At 25.7% G+C, this 18,753-nt stretch overlaps 3 protein-coding genes across 3 annotated transcripts; 1 reads left to right on the plus strand and 2 right to left on the minus strand.

Annotated features, from left to right (window-relative positions):
- Positions 1 to 1,233: 1,233 nt before the first annotated feature.
- LOC129606163 (protein son of sevenless) lies at positions 1,234 to 14,993 on the minus strand. Its single transcript, XM_055516302.1, has 15 exons — positions 14,422 to 14,993; positions 11,594 to 11,713; positions 11,325 to 11,465; positions 11,093 to 11,257; positions 6,721 to 7,155; positions 6,429 to 6,661; positions 6,232 to 6,368; positions 5,702 to 6,168; positions 5,198 to 5,635; positions 4,396 to 5,130; positions 4,218 to 4,334; positions 3,380 to 4,152; positions 3,007 to 3,319; positions 2,129 to 2,924; positions 1,234 to 1,640 (listed from the first exon to the last, which is right to left on the minus strand). Exons 1-15 carry the CDS (start codon positions 14,515 to 14,517, stop codon positions 1,597 to 1,599), a joined length of 5,010 nt encoding a protein of 1,669 aa, XP_055372277.1. The 5' UTR covers positions 14,518 to 14,993; the 3' UTR covers positions 1,234 to 1,596.
- A 990-nt stretch (positions 14,994 to 15,983) lies between these two features.
- LOC129606051 (phosphatidylethanolamine-binding protein homolog F40A3.3-like) lies at positions 15,984 to 16,867 on the plus strand. The gene is made up of 3 exons (XM_055516105.1): positions 15,984 to 16,146; positions 16,202 to 16,342; positions 16,405 to 16,867. Exons 1-3 carry the CDS (start codon positions 16,098 to 16,100, stop codon positions 16,749 to 16,751), a joined length of 537 nt encoding a protein of 178 aa, XP_055372080.1. The 5' UTR covers positions 15,984 to 16,097; the 3' UTR covers positions 16,752 to 16,867.
- Positions 16,858 to 18,411, minus strand: LOC129606050 (actin-related protein 2/3 complex subunit 1A-B). The gene is made up of 3 exons (XM_055516104.1): positions 18,115 to 18,411; positions 17,624 to 18,057; positions 16,858 to 17,562 (listed from the first exon to the last, which is right to left on the minus strand). The coding sequence occupies exons 1-3, from the start codon at positions 18,185 to 18,187 to the stop codon at positions 16,945 to 16,947; spliced, it is 1,125 nt and encodes a 374-aa protein (XP_055372079.1). The 5' UTR covers positions 18,188 to 18,411; the 3' UTR covers positions 16,858 to 16,944.
- Between the last annotated feature and the right edge of the window lie 342 nt (positions 18,412 to 18,753).

Here is an 18,753-nt window from a genome sequence, read left to right on the forward strand (position 1 = left end):
ATTTAAAAATTTTTTATGATCTATGTTTTGTTATAATTATCTGTTTGAGTGTTGAAACTAAAGTTTAACTTTATTTTCTTTTATTTGGAAGACTAAAGAAATATTATCTACACTTTAAATTAGAATAATAATGAAAAATTATCATAAACTTGGTATTAAGAATAATTTTTTGAAATACAAATCATTTTAACATTACAAATAAAAAACAATAAGAAGAAAATGTTTCTAGTGTTTGAATTCACTTTAAAATAGTGTTAAAAATTTAAAATCATTTGAAATAATTTTTGTATTGCCACTTTGGTAGCGGTGCATAAATTTATATTTTTAATTTTATAAAGAGATTATAAATTTTTTTTTTTTTCAAATCTATCATAATAATTTCTCATGTTAATAATAATTATATTTTAATCAAATTTTTATTTAATAGTTTTACAATATATATATTTTAAAATCATACTATTTGATCACAAAATTTTTTTAAAACATTCTTTTAAATTATATTATTATTAATCCTAATATTGTAATTTTTTTCTGTTCTGAATATTATTCAAAAAAAATTTTTTTATTTATAAGTATAAAGCAACAAAAAATTTATAAATTTGTTTTAATTTTGAATTATAAGGAAAACATACAAAAAAAAAAATATATTTATATTATATAAACAATAATTATGATTAATAAACAAAATATTTAAAAAATACTAAATTTTAGACGCAGTTTACATCACATACAAATATTATTAAAAATTTGTATGAGTATAAGATTTATTACAACTAAAAATAAAAGTTAACTTTTTAATCTACTTATTTTTATAATTTTAAAATATAAATTTAATTATATAATACATAATGTTGCACATTATTGAAATATCTTATATATAGCTATGTATGAATTATTTTTTATTATTAGAAATTTAAATACAAAAACATTTTTTTTTTTTATAATTCAAATATTAACATTTTCGTTATATTTAATTTTGTTCTAATTTATACTTATTATTTTTTTTTTTGTGATTTTTGCATCTTAAATGTGCGTACACAAACTCATACATTCAATATGTATTTTTTTATAATGCTTCTTGTTTATTTTTATATACAACTTTTTATATAAACCCTTATAATTAAAATATATCTATATTCTACAAATTATTATAAATTTATAATTTACATGTATTATTTTATTATATTTATTCTATAATAGCAAAATATTGAGATTTTTAAATGTCATTTGTTTTATACCTTTATATTCAATTTGAAACAATTAAATCATCTTTGTTTTTAATTTAAATTTTTTTTTAAATTATAATATCATTTTGTAATGATGTACAAAAAATGATACAAACAACAAATTTAATAAAATATATATTATTTATTTTTCGTAATTATTAATTAATTCTTTGTTGTAATTAAATATGGTTAATGACGGCCAAAATTTAATGAACATAAAACAAACAGGTTTGAGATTTGGAAGATTTTTTTAATTTACAAGTGTAAATGTTTTGTCACTTAAATTTTTGTTTTGTTTTTGATTAGTCAATATAATATAATTAATTTCAAACATATTTAATAATTATTGTTTTTCTGATGTAGAAATAATCTACTCCTGATTTGTACTTGGATATGGGAACATAGTAATTTTATCTGTAATGGAAATAATTTTTGTATATACTATAAGTTTTTTTTTTGTTTTTTTGTCAAATATTTACATTAGCGTTAGCTTTATTGTTATCTACATATGTAGTTTTTCTAAATGGAAAAAAAATGAATTTTAATTATAGAGTTAGTTTTAAAGTGCTACTAGAATTACGTTGTTAGTTTGTAATTTGATGAGTTTCTTACAAATTAAAAATACCGTAAATAAAGAAAATATTATTTATCAATTGGCTTTTCTTTTAGTTTTCTTTTTTAATGTTATTGAAAATTATATTCTAAAAACTCATCAAATATACAAATTACAAATTTTTATCTTTTTTTTTTTGTTAGTTTGTCTAAATGTACAAAAACTTGTTAATTTTCTTCTTCTTATTAAGTTAAGCAGTAAATTTTAAGCAAGGTTATTAAGAGATCAAGAAGCAAGATTTAAAGATAGATAAAGATTTTATTTTTAACTCAAACAAATTCTTCTTTACCTGAACTATTATGATAGCAATTCATACTGAACTTTGGTTTTGGAGGTAATTTGGGTGTACTTTCTCCCGGCGAGAAACGAGGTGGTGTATTCGTACTCGCTCGTCGTAATGCTGTTACTGTAACTGTAGCAACTGTTGTACTCGTTGATGTAGACGAAAAATCAAGTTTTTCATCAGATGATAAAGATTGACTGTGACTATGAGCAATTAGTTGCTTTTGTTGATGTGATTGTTGGTGATGATGTAAACGAGGCGATATAGGTGTGATTGGTGTTATAGGTGAGGCTGTTGCAGATGAGCTAGATGCAGGAGAAATTGCTTTAGTTGAATAGGAATTTATACTATTGGTATTGGTTATGATATTTGCTTTTTGACAATTTATATTTATCACGTTTTGTATATTCGTTCCATTTGATGGAATAACATTATTAGTAGGTTTATTAGACATTGTTATATCTGTATTCGAATTTGCTGACTGTTTTGCTGCTCTTTCCATAGCAGAGTTACGACGCATCATTAACGTACTCGAATGTGGTAACATTAAATTATTTTGACCCATTAGCAAATCAACACCATGTAGTGGGTCAACTGTTATTGTAGGATTATTACTTCGACACAAATTTACACTAGCCATCACTGGCGTACAAAGTTGTTGGACGTGTTGTGAAGATATAGAGTAATTATGCATAGAATGATGATGATGTAAATGGTGATGCGAATGATTTAAAGAATGACAAATATGATTAGTTCTAGGTGGCAATGGAGGGGGACTTGGATCACCGTCTCGTGGTGGCAGCTGAAAATAAGGAAGAGCATGTTATATACATATATTAAAAAAGAAGAAATTAAAAATGAAATTGAATTTATAATCCAATTACTTGTGGTGCATCAGGTGCTTGTCGTTTTTGTGCTAACTGAGCGACATCAGGGGGTTGGTGTGGTTTCCTCAATCTTTCTTGTCTGCGAGGTGGTAATGGAGGAGGAATTTGCCCATGTGATGTTGTTGGTACGTTGACATGCGGCGATAAAGGGACTGGACCAGTTTCACCATGTAAATTAATTTCGTTTTGAATTTTTGAACCTGCTTGATGATTTGTATGGAATTTGGGACTTGAAGGTGAAAATCCGTAATTAGTTGTACCAAGATTTTCATTCGTAGCATGATTTGCCATCAAGTGTTCATCATTTGGACTTGAAAGGTAAACAGATTTTAAGCATTTTAATTATTTTAAATTAAAATTCTTATATTACCTAAAACTATATAAACAATTCCTGTTTTTGTTGTTGTACACAGATTCACTTCTAGGACTATTGGAACTTATGCGGTGCGGCGAGATTGGTGGAGGAGACTGCTCATTAATATTATTTACATTCGCAGAACTAAAGTTTCCTCCATAGTTAAAACTATTTATCTGACTACCCGAATTCGATTCAGACAACGGTTCCATTAGTCTATGTTTTTGGTGAGAAGTTAAAGTTGATAAATATCGACTGCCACTTATATTTGCGGGACTTAAAATAGGTGGTTTTATAGAACCATCGGTTGATATAATACTGTTTGAACGTTTTGGTAGCTCTGGAGCTACGCTACTGTTACTACTATAATTACCACTTGCGATTGACATTCTATCAAAATTTGAAGGAACTTCATTAGGAGACACACCTCCAATTGCCCCAGGAGAAATAGAGTTTAATGTTTGTGTAGACGAATGTGATAAAAAACTATGTTGATGTTGATGAGAACTACCACTTCTTCCCACTATATTAACATTTGCAAATACTGAGTGATCTTGAGCGTTTCGCGACGATGTCATAGGCAAAGAAATTGTAGTTGTTGTCGATGTTGGACTCAATTCACCTTCGCTACAAGTTGCTGCATTATTCACATGACCACCACCAGTATATCCTGGAGAAATTATTGATGATGATATTGTACTATTACTATTGTTGCTACTACTGCTATTGTTATGACGTCTAGGTTTTATGCCCGGTGACTTTAATGAATATTCGGGCCATTTCCGGGGCTGAAAAGTTAAAGTTTTCGTGTTTAATTTTTTTTAGAATTATTAGAATATAAGATAATTCTTACGAATCTTGGGGGAACTTTGCAATTCCTTGGTTCTATTCTTAAACTTTCCTTATATAAATAATTAGATTGGTCAGCATCAAGCATACCTTCAAAAGGATTAAGATTTTCCAGGAATCGCTGTGAAAACAAGCTCATGTTAATAAGTTAAGCGAAATGGGGAATTTTAAAATAAACTTACTCTTATTCTTGGATCGATTTTCAAGCAATAAGGTTGATTTTGATACTGTTGAATTTCTCCAATTATTTCCGCTACCTTTCTCCTCTTAGAAAAATTTATTAATTCTGTATTAGGTAAAAAATCTGGATTACCGTCCTCTAAATGTAAAATATTTGTCAAATATTTTCCAACAAATGGCACGCATGGTGGATTGATGGATCTTAATTTTTCCTGAATTTTTTGTAAATGACCATCATTATATTTTTCCATTTCTTCTAGTATTTTTTTATGTGATGGACTTAATGCATTAAATGTATGCGTCAGTCTATGCACAGCTGCACTCTTCGTAACAGCAATTATTGACAACATGCCATTAAAATTATTAAGTTCGAACATAACGTACATTACTTCGATAGCACGTGTTAAAATAGCAACACGTTCTTCAAAATTTTCTGCTTCCACTATGGATTTCTCAATCCATCTCGATACGTCTGTAGAATGCTTCATTATTTTTAATACATTTGGTGAATTAAGCTGTTTATCATTTTTAGCGTACGGCGACCCAACTAATTCTGATGGCTTGACGTTTTTATAAAGCTCAAACTCTAATAAAGTTAATTGACGCGCCAATTCTAATGGATGCAAAGTTAATAAATTAAATTTAGTTTCAGGAACTTCTAAATGGCATTCTATTGCCGGTGGACTGTCATTAAATGCAAATGTTATCTGTCGATTGGTTTTTTCTTCCTGCTCCTCCTTTAAGAATTCAAATATTATTTAAAAAAATTATAAATGATATTAAAATAATAATTCAATTTTTTACCTTTCGTTGAACTATTTTTAAAACAGAATCGACCCATTTTTTCATAGATTTTCCATTTACAGTAGATAAAAAATCTAACAATTTGGACAATAAAGATGGATCCTTCTCGAAGTCATAAAAATGGTTATCCACCCAATGGCGCAATACATTTAAAACTCTAAATTGAACGGGCTGTACATATTCCTTTTTGTACCGCTTCCAATCTTCCCGATGAGAATTTTTATGAATTTTGTCTGTTTCCATATTTTGATCACTGTTCTGTAAATTGTCCTGATAAACTAAACTAGGATCTGGTATATTAAAGCGCCCAATTAAAAGTTGCAAAAGTTCTTGAGGGGCACAAAAATATCGATATGTCGTTAAAAATGTTCGCACAAACATTGGATCTGCATAAATGTGATAAGTCAAGCGTTCTATTAACTTACACAGTGTTGCTCCCTAAAAACAGAACAAAAAATAAAATATTTCAATTTCACAATATTATGTTAGACTATGTATATGTACCTTAATTAAAGGAACCCCAGTACTTTCTCTCTCCTCTAAAACAATATTATCTGGACTATCAGGAACTGCAAATTTATAAATATCTGGACTAGGTAAACGTAAAGGATGTTTCTTTTCTATATCTGATAAAATACTATTTAAAATGCGGTCTAACATTGATTTTGTGTTAACCATTATTAAATCAGCCATCCAATCGTTTTTATGCTGAGCATTTTTAGCTATTAATACTACAGCCGGATGCGTTCTTGGTGAAATTTCAAAGGCATGCTTTAACTCATCAGTATCTTGTCTATCAATAATTTCAACATGTCTCATATAAAAATGTTCTTTTAATCGAAAATCGTATTGTGGTGTATTTCCGCCAACAGGTCGTCTTGTATTTGCTTTACATAAAACTAGTAAACCATCAAACAAATAAACTTTACGTTCAGTTACTCTTTTCCCAGAACTCAGTTTCAATGTATCCTCTATTAAAATATTTTATAGTTTATTTCAGTTTACTGAACAAATCAAAATAATTATAAATTTACCTCGTATAAATTCATTATAACAATTTCCTACAACTTCCCAATTATCTACAGTTTTTTCTAAATCTCGAGATCGTTCGCTGGCTAATTGCCTTCTGGCTTTACTATGCATTCGAATTACAAATTCGTTATAAAATCCGCTAAAAAAATTCATATAAAGATTTTTACTAACAATTTTTTTTTGTTTCAATAATACTTACTTTGGCAAGGTCGCCACAATATTTTCCAAGTCCGTTTGTAAAGGTTTCAATAAACCTTGAACTTGTTCAAAACTTTCATGATCATCTTCGTTCAAATTTTTACTCAAATTTTTAAGTGTATTTATATAATCTAAATATAAAAATGCATGCCAAATCGGTACTAATAGTAATTTTGGTAAATAATATTTAACAGCTTCCCGAAATCCATGGCCGGCTGATATTAATGAATTAGCCTTAAAATAAAAATAATTTACATATTAAAAATTTTTCTAAAAAAATTAAAATAACTTACATCTGGCTTAGATAATAAATTTGATAATGCATCCCTAGAATGTTGTGATGTTACATCTCTTGCATATTTAATATAAACATCAAATTCAGCTGCTTCAGCTAATTCCTCAAAACAGCTACCAACACATGGTTTATTTTGTTCTTCAGCCATTTCAATAACATCTTCTAGTGAGCCGAGTAATGTAATTGTTACTTCATAAATATCAAAAATATTTGAAAAAATTGGTTCTAAATCTTTTGGATCATTAACAATTTTTAAAAGTTCTTCTCTAAATACACGAATAATCATATGTAAATCACGTTGATATTGTTTCTCATCATGAATTAAGTCTTTGACGACATCTTCATAACTAGTACTGGCTCTAGGTGTTTGCGGTAGCTGACTAGGTATTGTCGTATTCAAACTATTTCCTTGCGAAAACATATCCATGAGGGCCTATAGTTGTAAGTTAAAAATGAAAAATTTAATATATCTGATATTGAAATTCGTTAATTTTTAAACATTTAGAATATTATTTTGTTTTTTTTTTTTATTTTAAAAAGAAGGACAGGAAGAAGTTAGGATTATAATATTGTGGTGAGATTATAATTTGGTATTAAAAAAATTATTTTGTATATTTGCATTTTTTAAAATAAAACTTATAATTTAAAAAAAATGTGTATAGATTTTCTGCTTTTTTTCTCCTTGTTTTAAATATTATATACAATTATGGTAGGAGCATGCATACACTATATTATATAAAAAGAAGAAAAATTGCAAATAGTAAAAAGAAATATTAAAATTATTAATAATCAAATATTTTGCCATATTATTTTTTTTTAAACAAAAAACTGAAATATAAAAGTTATAAGTAAATTATTAATAAAAAGCAAAAAAAAGCATTATGGGGATGTTATTGATTTCAAAAACAATTTTAAATTATCATTAAGAATTTTTCTTAGAAAAAAAATAACAACATTTTCATAAAATAACAATATTTTTTAATTTTTAAAAATAAAAATTTTTGTTAAAATTCAATTCTAGTTTATTATTTATTTAACTTTATTAAAAAACATTTAAAAAATTAATTGGGGTAATAATTGAAATAGAATTTTACTTTTCTTGATTGCCTCGAATTATTTTCAAATAATATAAAAGTAAAAAAAAATATTGTTATTACAATTTAATGTTATTTTTTTTTCTTTCCAAATTTTAGGGTTAAAAGCATGCAATTTGTTTGTTTCTTTTTTTATATAATATTATTTATAGTATTTTATTTATATTTATTTTATTTTTAACATTTTTTTAACGCTTAAGTACTACAATTTTGAATAAATTTTTCTTAAAACTTATAAAAATAAAACTAGTGAAAAGATTTATCTTAACATAAAGATTTATTTTAAGACTTTTGCATATATCAAAGAGCATAAAGAACGAAAATTAGCCAAATTTCTTCCATTAAAAGCAATTGGATATTATTTAAAAATTTGGAAAATTCTGTATTGCATATACATTTATTATATTGCTTAGTATTGTAAATTGCCAAGTACGAGTATAAATTGAACAACTTGTCTGTTTATTCAAACTTATTATGAAAATGTAGATATGTAAATAAAAAACACATACATATATTAATTTTATGTTCCGAAATTCAATATCATAAATTTTTAATATATTATTTTAAAATAAATTATTATTAATTTTCTACTAGTATTAGTTGTCTAAATTATTAAAATTCATTCATTGATGTACGTTATAAGTGTAAAAAGAAGGAAGAAAAAAATATTTTTCTCGAACTAGTGAATAACCTAAGGAAATTTTCTGTTATTTGTTTTATACTATTTGTTTTATTCTAGTTCGGAAATTGTATTTAAGAAAACTAATTTTTTCTATTCACAAATGGCCATTTAACAAAAAACACACAAAAAAGAAATTTTAATAATTTTTTAAAAATAAAATAACATTTTTTTCAGATGTCACTTTCAAAATTTTGGTCGAAGAGTAAATATGTTCGACGTTTTTAAACAACACATGATATGAACTATTGAAGGAGTAATGCAAAGTTTTGCTCTGATACATCATTACATCGATACAAGACATTTTGCACTAAGCAATGAAGACTCATAGTTAATTTCCATAAAAGTGATATTTTTATACTGTGCAGTACTTAAGTTACAAATTTCAAATTAATTTCAAATGCTTTTCTTATCATTTTAAATAATAAGAAAAACGTTTTTCTAAAAATTTTCATACAATATATTAGAAGTAATTAGCTTTCATATTCAAAACTATTAAAAAAATTTTTTTTTTAAATATTTTAAACTACAGAGAGTAAAAAATTTTTTAAGTAATATACAAAAAAAAAATTAATTAATTAAATTAAATTTTTTATTTAAAAAGATATGGGAGAAAAAAATTTAGAATTTTTTGATTTTAAAATAAATGAACTACGTACCACCTTCAAACAATCGAATATATTTTTTTTTATTTTATATTGTTAAAGTGAATATAAATTTTATATTTGATTTTTTGTTTGAATATTAAAACATTTTGAATTTGATTTTTTTTTTTTGATAATTTTATAAGTGAGCGAGCATGAAAAAAAAAATTTTAAAAAAATTTATGCAAAATATATTAAAAAAAATATTGTAATATTTTTTAAGTATATATATATATGTATATATTTTTTTTAATTTGAATTTAAATTTTTACTTTGTAAATTAAAAAAGTATAAACTAAACAGAAAAAATAAAATAAAAATAGAAATTCTTAAACATATTTTAAATTATGTGTAATTTAAAAGCCAAAAACTATAAATCTTTGGTATTTAAGTATGTAAAAATGTATTTTAGGTAATATATTAAAAAATATTATTTTGTATGAATAAATGTGAGTGAATATTAATTTTTTAATTTCTAAATTTAATAATAATAATAATAATAATAAATGTAAACACTTAAAAATAATATGAATTCTGAAATTTTCAAATAAAAATGAAGTGAAAATGAATATAGAAAACAATAAAATAATAAACTTTTCTTCTTATTTAGATTATCTTGTGCTATTTCATTTTTTAATAAATAATTATGAAAATTTATATAATTAATATAATCAAAATATTCCATTTTTATACAATTAACTTTATATTCAAATATTAAAATGTAGACATTGGTCCTATCAAATCACCCATATTTTATTAGACACATTTCTTAATTTAGGTAATTGGATGCTATTCAAAAGGTATTGATATTTTCAGTATAGTATATATTTCCAAATTTGAAATTGATTTTAAATTATTATCAGAAAAACTTTTTGGGCCAGGCATCATAAACCATGCAAACTAACATTTAGCTCTTATATATTTAAGAGCAAAACAATCATCATTTACAAGCACAAAATACGGCTTTCAGATTGCTAAGCAAATTCGTCATCATTAGATGAGAGAAAAAAAGGCTAAGATTGTGAAAAATTTGTAAGGATTAATGTTTATTAGTACGGGAGACAAAAAATTTATTTATTTATTTTTTCTTAAAAATTACAAAATTTTTGAATAATACTCCATTAACTTAAATAACTGGTTTACTAAAATACTAGATCTTATATATTAAAACACAAGGAAGCTTAATATAGAAATGGAGGTTTAAGTTTTAAAATAAAAAAAAAATAAAAGAATGTTATTGGATTGTCACAAGATGCTGAATTATTCTGATCCTAAAATTTCAAAATTTTATTATTTTGATAAGATTATAACGAAATTTTAATTTAACGTCAAAGTATCGATATTAATTTTAATTCAACTTCAAACTAATTCACAAAGATAAAATATATATTACAATATTTAAATCTAGTATCTTATTATTATAACAGCATCATATTAAAATTAATTTTAATAATATAAGTATATTGTGTAAAAAATGTAACTTTTAAAATGAATTTTTTAAGTATGTTTTTTTTACAATAAAACTTTAAGTACTAAATTTCGGTATATATTTCTTATTGTCAATATTTTGAATAATGACAACATAACATTTTATATTGATTCATAACACAATATAAATGACTCATTTTCGATAGGTATGTTATGTATATTAGTTATTTCAATTTATAAATATTGTAACAAAAATGAAAAAAACAAAAATAAAAATTGGAAATATGTAAATAAAAACTACGAATATTTTATCTTTAAAACCATAAATGTGATTTAGTTTTGTTGTAAAATTATAAAAATTAAAAAAAAAAAGAATAAATTATACATATGTATTACTTACTCACAAAAAATAAAGTAAATATATGTGTTAAATAAAATAAAAATTAGTAAAATTACTTAACCAGTTATTTAAAAATGAAAATTAATAATAATCAAGTAGTTTTTATATTTGAAACAAAAAATTACCTTATCCGCACACATTGCAACTTCAATATCCTCTCTTGACATTTCAACATGTTTGATATTTTTAACATAGTTACCGGCTAAATCAAATATATCACCTGAAACCGATTCTAAAACTGCTACTAAAAATAATGTCACGGAACTATCAATTTTATATTGTAAAACTTCCTAAAATTCAAAAAAATCAATTAATTTTTGTGAATATAAATCGAAAAATTTATTAAAATGTTATTACTTTTTGCAACATTGTATGAACACGATCAACCGGTAGCACAGATTTCTTTTTCTTTGATTTATCAATTGTATCCCGTGCATCATTTAATGCCCATCGATGAATTGGTTTTGGAAATGTTTTACCAACACGTTCTTCGATGTCCTAAAATTTGATATATAGTAATTTTTTTTTTTTTTGAAATATTTAATCTACTTTATATTTTAAAATATATTTTATTGCAGAAAATAAATGTTATTTACTTTAATTAAATAATTTTATTTTATGAATACCTGAATTGTATGCGGTGGTGGTTTAGCACATAGTTTAGCTAATAGCCGCAAACAAAGACTTTCCACATAAAATAAGGCATCTTCTCTTGCTGTTAAATTTGGATGAACTTGTTCGAGAACCTATTTACGAAAAAACAAAAGTACATACAAATATAAATTAAATATAGTAAAATAAATTTGTTATTTTTGCTATATACATTATAAATAAAAGTTATAAGTATTTATGAAACATATTGTTATGGTAATTAAAGGATGAACAAATATAAATAAAAGCACTATCAAATCTCTTCTGGGAAATAGAAAAATTATTTGAAAGGGAATGATAATTAATTGCTTCAGAAGGTTCTCAAATCTAACATTTTCTTAAAAAAGTAAATTCTTAAGTTGTGTTTTAGAAAACACAGATTTAAACATATTGTTAATGTTGCATGTTGGTACTGGTAGAACCTTTACCAATTCATTCCAAATGCTCAGGAAAAAAATAATAATTTCAGATTAAGCTAGATTTCAAACAATATAGTAGTATTTTGTTTATGGGCACAAGAACTTGCCTACTTGTACTTGAAAGAGGAAGAGAATATGAAATTTTTGTGATATAATAAATTTTAATTTCCTCATACAAAAGTTGTACCAAATAACATCAATTTTAAAAATAAAACGTTTTATTTTCTTCAACTTTGTATTTCAGTGAGATTCAACTTTGTATTTTTTGGGAGAGTGTTTGTTAACCACAAAACGCCAGTGTTTAGTTTAAATTTGTATAAACTAAAATACTAGCGCAGAAAAATAGAATTGAGTAATTTTATTGCATTACAAAAATCAGCGTAAAAAATTGTGCGCAAGTTTTAATGAAACTGCTAAGATGCAGTCTGCCAATTAGATTATAGAATTTTGGACTAGTTGTAATATTCTTATATCTTACGCTAAACTTTATATTGCGTCAATTTAACACTATACTAGCTAGAATTAAAAAAATTGTAAGAAGTAACAAAAATTTCTTATTACTTAGAAAGACAAAAGCTTGATGTCTACATGAACTGCATGAACTTTGCTATATAAAAATTATGCAAAGGTCTAGAAAGGCAAGAGCAAGGTCATGAGATTTAATAAGAAGGTTGGTCAACTCTACATATGCAGGTCAACTGAATTTTTTCGATTTCATTGAAGTGGAAATGAGCAATCAATAACTGGAATGCATAAAATCATCAACATAAGTAAGTACATACAGAAAAAGTAGACCGATAATCCAGGTTTTACTTAGTTTATAATTAGGCAATTCTAAATAGATATTTACTTGCATTTTTGTTAGGTAGGTTAGGTAGATACCTTAAGTAATTGAAATTTAAGAAAATTTGTTTTATATTAGTTAAGAAAATTGTAGGTTATTGAAAAATTATAGTCGCGTCCATTCTAGGATATCCAGAGAAAAGTTGCCATGCAGAATGTGTGCAGTAGTAAATATTTATGCAAATGCAATCAAATTTTGCCGATATAACTAAGTTCTCAACATTTGAGTTTACTTTAGGGTTTATTGTTTTCAATATATAACTTGTTGACTTTTGAAGTTATATGGCAGCTATTGTAAGAAGCACAACCATAACTAAATTTTAGCAGAATAATAGCCATATCACCAAACTACTTCATGTAAAATTCGAATTCTTTAATTTTTATAGTTTGCAGAACATGGCCAAAATATTTTTAAGCTGTATGGGAAGTTACATAAGAACTTATATAAATACAATCAAATTTTTTCAGAATAATGACACTTAGGGACAAAAGTCACTTATTCAAAATTTAAAATGATTCTTGCTATTATTAATCTAAGAAATTTATGTAAATTTGATTACTTTGACTCAATGCGTTTTTGATTTAGATGAATATGTAGATATAACTAAATCGACCCGGAATTCTAAGCGGATCAAATAGATGTATTTATACAGTCATTTATAAATGCAGATATCTTAGCTTTTCGAACGGGTTGGTAAATTTATAATACCATTCGAAAATACGGATATTAAGATTACACTTTGCGTTAGATGAATTCATCATTTTTATCATGAAAATTAATTCAATAAATGTACAATTTTAATATCAACAAATTTATATATCAACCTACATATTGTACACCTATTTTGCGAATAATTAACAGTACATATAATTAACGAATTTTTAACCGAAAATCAGCATGTTGAGAATAAATACAGATTTAAAGTAAATTATTGAGTAAGTTTACATTATTTTAAAAAATAAATAATTTAATTAATAAAATAAAAATAAGTGGAAAATAATTTTAATACATAATTTTTTGGAATAGATTTCATAGTACGTACCTATCTACCTATAAAAACAAAAATATAAGTAAATATGTATGTACATATATATGTATATAGATATGTAGGTAGGAAGATAGGTACAGTGAAATATGCAACCTACACTTCTTACTTTATTAAAAAAATGATATTATAAATTTGTATTTAAATAGTTGTTATTTAAAATACAAAACCCTCTGTTTTATTTTCATACATCTTCTTCATCTCCAAAAAAAAAGGTATTTGAACAAAAAAATAAAAACTCTTAATTTATTTTCTTTTAATAGGTATGTTGGTATATGAGACTTTTTTTTCCAATATGGAAGTCGTCTAGCTGTCATTTTCCTACGTCTGAAACCGACATGAGACCACAACAAAAGAATTCCATCTCAAATAGAAGGAAGACAAAAATTTTTTTTGCTTTTCTTCAAAAATTTTCAGAAAATTAAAGAAAAAGAAACCGAAGAGAACACAAGCAAAATTCCAAAAGAACAAAATATCAATTAAATATAAACAAACCTTTTTTAATGCTGGTGCAAATAAACCTTTCCATTTAACTGCATTTTCACTTTTCTCGAAATCATAGTCAAGTTCACTAATCGAACCCGAAAACATGATATTCGATTTTTGTTTTCCTTTTTTTTATATCAAAATATCACAAATTTTAACATTTAATCTAAATCAAAGAAAAATTCTTTTCTTTACATTGAAAGAATTTTTTTCTCAAATTTTTATATTATACATTTTTAATTAACATTGCACTTTAATTACAATATTCTTATTTACATTGATTTTTTTTTCTTGTTTTACAAATTCTCATGTAGTAATAAATTTTCGGTACACTGTCCACGAATGTTTTTTTTTTCCTTTGCTTTACTATACAAGTATAAAAGAAAAATTTTTTATGTTCTCTTGTATTGTTAAGTGATTAGATAATTTTTAAACGAAATATTGAAAAACATATTCAAATTTTATGAAAATTTCTAATTATTTTATAACATTTTTAAATATTTTTTTATAAATATTATGGTAAAATTCACAAATTTTTCAATAATACTTTAACATTAATCATTTTATCGATTACCCTTTTTTTGCGAGATTTCCTTGTACAGAACATCTCCAAAATTCTAATCTTTTTCCTTTATGTCAAAATAATTTCTTTTTTGACATTTAATAATGTCAAAAATGTCAAAAGCGTACATAATGTAAAATCCAATGCACAGCTTTGATAACTGTAAAAATTTACTTCGATCATTTTATCCAACATACATATATTTATTTTCAGGTGAGTGAATGAATTTTTTAAAAGTTTTCCTGATGAATCCGTGTAATTAGCATCTAAACAGAGTAACTGCACACCAAATGACTACTCTGATCAAGCGTTTTGACAATATTTTTCCTTCATTCCCTCACTTATTTATTTATGAAACTCTGTTCAACTATCTTTAACTAATTTTTCTATAAACCCTTTAATAATTCTATTTATATTTTTGATTGAAAATCAAAAGTCAATTAAAAATCAATAATTTTGTTATTGAGGCGCGCAAAAGAAAACTTATGATGTAAACAAAGCAAACTTTTATTTCTACAAGTTATAATTTATTTCAGGTATGAGAATTTATCATGTAAGGGAATTATAAAGAGAACAGGATAAATATTTGGTCAATACAACATAATTTATTTTCCATCTCACTTTAAGTATACAAAACAAATAAGATATTAATTTCAGCTAATATAGCCCCGTTGTTTCTACTGGAAGTTGTAAATTTGGTGAATTGTATGAAACAATTCTTTCTACTCTATATGTAGCTTTAATTAATCTTTTTTGATAGAAATGTTATCATCTATTTATGTACTCAGTAACTGAATTTAGTAGACAAACCTCACACGCAGTCATTATATTAATTCAATATAAAATTGGCAATACACGTTTACTTTTATTTTGTAATAACGAACAACAAAATGAATTGAACTCAAATAATTTAAAATACTTCAAATTTATTTTTATTCATTTTTGTGTATACAAGCCTTTAAGCATATAGTTTGTTGTGACAACGTCAATTTGTTGCCGGGTGGAAAAGAATACGCACCCCTTACAATTAAGATAATTTTACCAACTCGAGGAGCAATTGAATGTGAATTGGATTTATAAAAAATTTGGTGTCTTTTATAACTCATTAATTTGTAAAAAAAAAATGGAAAAACACGAAGTTGTTCCGGACGTTATTGATGTAACACCAACTGGTAATTAAAATATATGTGAGTAATAATTTTTTTATTTAATATTGTAATTGAACAGAAATCGCTGAAGTGAAATATCCCAGTGGGGTAACTGTTGATCAAGGTAACGAGTTAACTCCAACTCAAGTTAAAGATATCCCAGAAGTTAAATGGAATGCAGAGTCCGATTCGTTATATACAGTTTGTATGACAGATCCAGGTAGGTTATCATGTAAAATTTCAACTGATTTTACGAAATATTTATATTTTATGATATAATAGATGCCCCTAGCCGTGCAAGTCCTAAATTTCGTGAATGGCACCATTGGCTTGTTGGAAATGTACCTGGCGGTGATATCTCAAAAGGTGAAGTTTTATCTGCTTATGTTGGTTCCGGTCCTCCACAAGGAACAGGTCTACATCGTTATGTCTTTCTTGTTTACAAGCAAACCGGAAAATTGGAATTTGATGAAAAACGTTTACCAAACAATAGTGGTGATGGAAGGGGCTGTTTTTCTATTAAAAAATTTGCAGAAAAATATAAACTGGGAAATCCGGTTGCTGGAAACTTTTATCAAGCCCAATGGGATGATTATGTTCCATTGTTATATAAGCAATTAGGCTGTTAAGTGGAAAAAATGTTGAGTGAATTTCAAAATTTCAAATAAAATTTGAAATTAAAACGTTTTTAATTTTGCATATCTACTGAAGTACGTAATAATGAAAATATATATGTAATACCTGACATCTAAAAAACTTTTATTAATAGACGAAACATTGACTTTAGATTAGTACAAATCTTTGTTTTTAAAAAAGAGAACTTTACAATCTAAGTCCCTGCATAGACTTCGATAAATTTGAAGACAAGTCCCAAATAACCATTTGTCCATCAACACCCGACGTGCTAACTTTTGAGCAATTGTTCTTATCTCCTTTAAAAAGACGAATACTTGTAATTGCGTTCTGATGAATGGATTCTAAAAAGTTGTCCGAATTGTCGGTTTTTAAATTTCGATCCAAAGACTGAAAAATTTTCATTGCCGACATTCCAGTTGAATCTTTTTTCTGTGTATGATCTAATTTAGCTGCCAGGGAAAGTTTCTGCCCATCAAAAGTATATATTAATGGTATGCAACTATGTCCCGCAACTATTATATTGTTTGGCGAAATCCATTCACAAGCTAAAAATGGTAGAAATTCTGTTTTTATAGTAACCACTTTGTTTCCATTATTGGCATCACCAATGTTAATAGCAGAATCGTGACCTACCCAACATACTCGGTTTCCATCACTAGAAAAACTTACACTGTGTATCCATCCTCCACCGGAAGAGGTATTTCGAAATTCAGCCATTAACTGACCAAGAGGCATACGGTTTCCCCATGGTGTAGGTGATGGCTGATCTTCGATATCTTTAATATAAGCTGAAAAAATTCGAACCTAAAAATATTTTGATTGTCGATATAGTTATCACAAAAAAAAAAAAATTAGCAAGAGATACCTTATAATCGGTAGATCCAGCACATAATAAAACGTTGTTTGGATGCCAATCCAAAGATGTTATAGTTGACCGTATTGGTTTTTTAATATGTTTTGAAACCCACCAATCATTCTCTGATTCAAAGTAGCAAACTGAAATTAAACGAGCCCCTGAACCAACAGCAAATTTATTTTCTAGGGGGGACCATTTTACACAGGTTGCTGCCCGATTGATTCGAAGTAATACAAGGGTAGGTTTCCATTTGCCATCTTCGGATTGCGTCCAAACATAGGCATTGCGATCAGAAGCACAAGTTACAATGCGGTTGGTATTATGGCCCCAATCGATACCCATAACTCGTAAATCATGTTGATTTAAAACGTCAATCAATTTCCAATCATTCCCATCACGACGGTAAATATGAATTTCATGATTGTTAGGAGAAAGAGCAATTTCTAAAATATTTAAGTATGTTATTAATTTTATTTTTTGTATAAAAATTTAATTTTTACGTGTTTTGTCTCTATTCCAAGCATGGCATGTTATCGGTGCTAGTGAATCACCAAAGGTGTGTCTCTCTGCCATGGTTTGTAATAATATTTTAGTTGCTTTTAGTAGTTGAAGTTTAACAAAAAAATTTTTAACAAATATGTATGTAATTAAATTATTTTATAAGTATTAGTCTTATTGATTTTTGTTTTTTGGAATTTATAGGATATTCGTGGACTCTGGTCCGTCTACACGAATATTCAAAACTTAGACCTATATGATAAAAAATAAAAATACTGAAAAATGACAAAAGCTGATGTAGCGACAGAACTTGACTAATAATTGTCTTTCAATTTTGTTTCAATTTGTTTCAATATCTTTGACGTCTAAAAATTGTCAAACAATATTTGCGTTATTTTATAATTTCGTTAAATTGAAATTTTGATCATGGATAAGCAAAATTCAAACTAAAGCCGTAAAGTCGTAATAATTAGATACTAAAATATTTTACTTAAAGAAAATAATATTTAATAGAAACAAGAAATATTAAAATTAATTCAATGCTAATTGTTATCATATTAATTTGCTTTAAGAACTAGGTTTTTTTGAATATTTGATACAAAAAACAACCGATAGGGAAAAATTTTAATCGCTCTGAATCA

This window comes from Condylostylus longicornis, unplaced genomic scaffold (assembly GCF_029603195.1).
Source record: "Condylostylus longicornis isolate FDR11 unplaced genomic scaffold, ASM2960319v2 ptg000017l, whole genome shotgun sequence".
Taxonomy (NCBI): Eukaryota; Metazoa; Arthropoda; class Insecta; order Diptera; family Dolichopodidae; genus Condylostylus; species Condylostylus longicornis.

Bases quoted from the DNA above. Each gene is read 5' to 3' on its own strand.
- LOC129606163 (XM_055516302.1), bottom strand. From the start codon at position 14,517: ATGTTTTCGGGTTCGATTAGTGAACTTGACTATGATTTCGAGAAAAGT. The intron at 11,466-11,593 runs GTATTCATAAAA...ATCAAATTTTAG, and splicing joins CACCACCGCATACAATTCAG to GACATCGAAGAACGTGTTGG. The intron at 6,662-6,720 runs GTAAGTTATTTT...TTTTATTTTAAG, and splicing joins ATTTATTATCTAAGCCAGAT to GCTAATTCATTAATATCAGC.
- LOC129606051 (XM_055516105.1), top strand. From the start codon at position 16,098: ATGGAAAAACACGAAGTTGTTCCGGACGTTATTGATGTAACACCAACT. The intron at 16,147-16,201 runs GTAATTAAAATA...GTAATTGAACAG, and splicing joins TATTGATGTAACACCAACTG to AAATCGCTGAAGTGAAATAT. The intron at 16,343-16,404 runs GTAGGTTATCAT...ATGATATAATAG, and splicing joins AGTTTGTATGACAGATCCAG to ATGCCCCTAGCCGTGCAAGT.
- LOC129606050 (XM_055516104.1), bottom strand. From the start codon at position 18,187: ATGGCAGAGAGACACACCTTTGGTGATTCACTAGCACCGATAACATGC. The intron at 18,058-18,114 runs GTAAAAATTAAA...TAAATATTTTAG, and splicing joins TTGGAATAGAGACAAAACAC to AAATTGCTCTTTCTCCTAAC. The intron at 17,563-17,623 runs GTATCTCTTGCT...AAATATTTTTAG, and splicing joins CTGGATCTACCGATTATAAG to GTTCGAATTTTTTCAGCTTA.